Source organism: Buceros rhinoceros, unplaced genomic scaffold (genome assembly GCF_000710305.1).
Source record: "Buceros rhinoceros silvestris isolate BGI_N320 unplaced genomic scaffold, ASM71030v1 scaffold16114, whole genome shotgun sequence".
NCBI lineage: Eukaryota > Metazoa > Chordata > Aves > Bucerotiformes > Bucerotidae > Buceros > Buceros rhinoceros.
Genome location: NW_010406640.1, coordinates 15,826 through 20,751, shown reverse-complemented (window position 1 = coordinate 20,751; position 4,926 = coordinate 15,826). Strand labels below are relative to the sequence as shown.

The following is a 4,926-nucleotide window of genomic DNA, read 5'->3' as shown; positions in this document are numbered from 1 at the left end:
AGCCCCCGGCTGTGGAGGCAGCTGCTCGGCCAGCCTCAAAGGCTTTCCCTGCAGCTTCCACACATGACATTACAAATCCTAACAAGTGAAGAAGGACAGTCGAGATCTGCAGAGACTGGCACAGAAGCGGCTTGAAAAGCCTCTTGTCCCTGGCTGTCATGGGCACTGGCACCTCTACTTAAAACCAATCGAGGCTCTAGAGCTGGGGACACTCCTGGCCTCCCCTTTCCTCACCAGCTGTTCTCATGCAGCCCAGAGGCTGAAAATGGAGCTCAGCATCTGGGGCTGCGTCTTGCCTGGGAGAGACAACTGGGGTGAGGGCAGAGCACAGCCTCCCGTGCTGCAGAGGTGCAGAGCTGGGGCTGCTCCATTGGAGGGGCCCAGGAGTCACTCACTGGGGTTTTTATCTCATCTTCCAGCACAGGAGGAGCAGGCAGGACCCTTAAACTACTTTCCCGTCCCAAATTCAAAGATTCCCCTCTTGGTCCAAGGAAATCTTTGAAGGAGATATTGCCATGCTTTGGAAAGCAAACAGAAAGCAGCAAGAGTTCCTTATTTCCAGATTCCTGCCAATTCCAGCGAAGCTCCCACAGCCAGCAACAGCAGAACAGTTAATCAAAAGGGATTAAAGAAAATGAACCTCTACACAAGATCTTATTGAAGCTGAGATCCTGCTACGATTCAAGGAAGGAGCAGTATCTGCAGCTCCAACAGTTCAGATCAGAGTTTAGAATATATACGGCTGTTTGTCTTCGTGCCAAAGCCAATCACTGCTTGCCTCAAGCACAGAAGCAATCTCTCCCAGAGGCACCTGCTGGAGCAGCGCCGAGCACATCGTGTTGGTCGCTCTTCCAGCTGGATGTGACACTGGAGGGACCACGCATCTGGTATAGGATGGAGATGCTGTGCACAGACAAGGGCCTGGGCTAGAGCAGTGTCATTAAGTGATGGAACAGGAAAGAACATTTCAGTTGGAAGGGACCTACGATGACCATCTGGTTCAACTGCCTGACCGCTGCAGGGCTGACCAGCCGTTAACGGAGCAGCACTGGTTTCCAGCCGAGGGGCCAGCAGAAGGGCAGAGCTCAGCGCTCGGAGTTTTATGTTTCCTGTACAACTGTGGGGATGCAAATGGCAACAAACATGAGTAGGCACAGGTTGCTTGTTCATTCTGGGATGCACTTGTGTGGGGCGCAGCACTCGAGTCCATCGAGCGTGCTGAAGGTATCTCCATCCTGTCTCCAACACTAGTAGGTAAAGAGAGAGCCTTCAGTATCGCTGATTTCCAGTGCAGGGGAGAATTGCAGATGCACCGGCGTTTGCTGCACTCCATGAAGCTGTTCCAGGTAGGCACGGCTTCACAGAGTGCAGCAAATGCCGGTGCATCTGCACTTCTCCCGAGAGGAACACCCCGTGGGCTGCCTCGAGTTGTACTGCGTGGGCTCACAGCAGCGAGCCAGCGATGGCTCGGAGTTCATTCAGCCAGCTGCATGATCTGTCACGCTGTGTGTGAAAATGAGTTCTCTAGCTTAGAGGAGGGTCAGTAAAGTGGTTATTTCAAGTGAACATTGAGGTTTCATTTTGATGAGGGTCAAGATGGTAAAGCTTCCTCATCTCTTCTGGTTTTGGGGTACCTCATCTTTCTCCTACTATACTGCATCAACAATACCATTAAGAAGCCTCTCTTCCTGTCAGCCAGACTAAAGACTGAAATAAAATCACGGTCACACGGTGTTAAAGCGGGGAGGTAACCAGAGGAGAGCAGGAACCTGCCTCGCTCTCGTTGCCTTCTCCGAGACAGGCACAGCTGGCCACTGCAGGGGACAGCCCCTAGGTCCGCTGGCGATGGCTGCAGCCTCCGGCCAGGCTGAAATAGAAGTGCCTGGGTTCATTAAACCAGACCTTCTCTTAGGGGAGACCTTACAGCTGGCAATAAGGTCCCATGGGAAGACTCGTTTAAGGCATTAATTGTTTCTTAATATTCTTAAACAAGTTCAGCCTGCTTTTCATCTTGATACAAATTTAGCATAAGTATTTTGGAGCTTGTCTTCAAGAAAGGATGTGGGTAGTTAATCCCAATAAATGCAGGCTTAAGCCTTAGACCTCTAAATTTATTTTCCTAGTAATTACGAATGCTTTGGGGGAATTCTGGCTACGTTAAGTGATGCTGACTCGGACGAACTGCAAGGGATGTTTCTCGTCCACAGGTCCCGCGAGCCAAGGCCCTGTACACCTACCGAGGGCACAACCCCGGGGAGCTGAGGTTCAACAAGGGGGACATCATCATGCTGCTCCGGCAGCTGGACGAGAACTGGTACCTGGGGGAGGTCAACGGGATCACCGGCGTCTTCCCAGCCAGCTCTGTGCAAGTCATCAAGCAGCTGCCGCTGCCCCTGCCCCTCGGCAGAGCCCTCTACAGCTTGGACCTGAGGAGCAGGGACAAGGCCAGCAACGCAGACTGCCTGACCTTCCATAAGGTAACGGATCCCGCGCAGCCGCTTTGCTGGGGTGGTTTCTTCTGTTCACTGTGTGGTGTCCAGTTGCTCCCCGGCCCCACAGGAGCTCCCTCTGGGACAGCAGAAGTTCCCAAGCCCCCTCAGACTCTGCTGCCAGTGGTTAACCCCACCCTGACCGCCCCGCGGGCACACAGGGGTAGGTGCAGGATAGGGGCATCCCGAGAGATGTGAGTGCCCACCATGAGCAGCGCCTACAGCCCCTCGGCCATGCTGCTGCTGCTGAGGAGCTGCTGATGGTCCGTTCTCAGGACCTAAAAAGACACCTACTGACACTGTAAAGAAATTGCTTCCAGGTCTGGGGGTGGGTGGTTTATGCCACTTTTCCTTAGCCAGCCCACAGGCGCCATGCATTCACAGAGCCACACCTGGACTTCTCCTGTGTCTCCCAGTAGTCCCCAAAGGCTACAGAGCTTGTGCTCGCTGTTAGAGGACACGCTCCTCTGAGTAACTCACCTCCCAGCAAAGTCAGCTGTCCCTGTGGTGTCACACCGAGGTGAGGCATGGCAGAGTGGAACAGAAAGCCCTGCCTGGAGGCAGGTGTCCTTGCAGAGAAGTCACCTCTTCCTCCGTCCAGCTGGCAGCTCTGACAGTCTCCTCGCTTGCGCTGGTGGTGAGAGCAGGCAGGAGAGGGCAGCTGAGGAAAAGGCCAGGGGTCCCCAGGGAGTCAGAGCTGGATGCGGAATGGCTGGGGGAGGGCAAGAGGAATCCAATGGCTGAGAGCCAGCTGCGGCTTCTGACCGAGGGGAAGAATGAAAAGAGAAAAATCCCTTCAGAGCAGCATCACGCATCACCAGCAGCTCTCTAACACGTGGGTGCTCAGGTCTCTCGTGCAGGAGCAGAGATACCAGGCGGCCAGCAACTCCCCTTTGTCATAAGGATTCACTTATTAGCAGGAGGCACCTTCCTCAGATTTCTGCTCTCTGCATCCATTTGTTTTTCCTCTTTCACTCTGCCTTTGTTTCACGGCTCACTCCTCGTGTCTGCACTGGGAGGCTTTGCTCATCTCCGCTCCCACAGCGGAGCTCACACGGGGGGAGTTAGCACACATCCATCGCAAAGAGATGCTCTGCAAAGAGGCAAGAGCACCCTCTCAGCCCCAGCTCTGTGACAGCGGTCAGGCGTTACCGTACACGTGGCCAAAGATCGGAGCAGTCGTTTCAGGAGCTCCCTCCTGCAGAACCCCGCTGCCAGAGCCGCGTCCTCCTCCAGCCCGGCACAGCACCGGGTGACCAGCCAGCCAAGGCAGGCACCTGGGGAGTGTCACCTCTCTGCAAGCCACCACCAAGAGGGGATTTATTCCTCCAGGAGGACAGCACAGTGCCAGGGCTGGTCTAGACATTAAACTGAACTCCTGCAGTTTAGCTTGAGATGCAGGGTGTAAATAGCACCAACCAGAATAGCAGAAATAAAACGAATACTAGTAATCATCGTAATTACAGCCAGCACGGCTTCGTGGCTGCTGGATTAAAGGCCACTGGTAAAACACCCCAGTCGAAGCTCTAGTATATTTTGTAAAATGGCTTTTTGTTTAATGAAATCATTTTAGCTTCAGTAATTACTTCTTTAAGCCTGGCGTTCACAGAAATAAGTTAGCTGGGGCCACCTAAAGCTACCAAGGAATTAGAAAATAATTATGGAGAAGGCAGAAATCTGGGGAGGTGCGAGGCTCTTCCTGGCTTCGGTTTCTGCCCCATTTTGTCACATCTCCTGGTGTTTAGAGAAGGCAGGAAAATGTTTCCAGTTTAGGCTAAAGTTTAATTTCATACAGAAATGACAATATCACCATCTTGTGCGTGTACACACGCACGCGGGATGGTTTTTAGACCTTGGTTTAAGGAGCAAGGAGGAGGAAAATGTGAAAACGATCCCTGCTTTAAAGCAATAATTCTTGGGAGACTCCTGTACCTCTCCTGCGCCAAAGCCATCCGTGTTCCTCCCGGAGCAGGCGCAGCGCCTCGTGAGTGGGTGAGGATGTCCAAGTTTTGCAATTTGTTAATGTCAGCAGTAAATCATGATTAATTCCTCTGGCATTGTCACCACATGCCCTTTGCTATTAATACTGCGTGATCAGCAGCTTCCAGGGAACGCTGTTTGAACGTTGCCTGTGCGCAAACCTGGGGCCTGACTCTTCCCTCATTAATCCCAACGGTTAATGAGCCAGGCTTTTTTCAATGAAAGCAAGGTAGAGCCATGAATATTTAGCCCTACAGAGATGAAATTGGATGGACCCATTTCTGCTGGGAAAGCCACCAGCAGCGAGAGCTTCTCCGAGCTCATCCCTTAAAGCCGGCTGCAGGGCTTTGAGGTCCTGCTGCGAGCCGCACCCGAGCGTGCCAGCACATGGTGGGAAAGGATGTGCCCACACACCCCTTCTAATTTAGAGCTGAATTTCCTATGACACTGCTGGAGT

At 52.9% G+C, this 4,926-nt stretch overlaps 1 protein-coding gene across 1 annotated transcript in view; it reads left to right on the top strand.

Annotated features, from left to right (window-relative positions):
- Positions 1 to 4,926, top strand: part of SH3RF2 (SH3 domain containing ring finger 2) — a gene marked incomplete at both ends in the record, with an annotated part of 34,149 nt that overhangs the window by 13,701 nt on the left and 15,522 nt on the right. Inside the window, one exon of the mRNA XM_010134201.1 lies at positions 2,208 to 2,477. Coding sequence (XP_010132503.1) covers positions 2,208 to 2,477 — 270 coding nt within the window. The remainder of the gene's footprint in view (positions 1 to 2,207; positions 2,478 to 4,926) is intronic.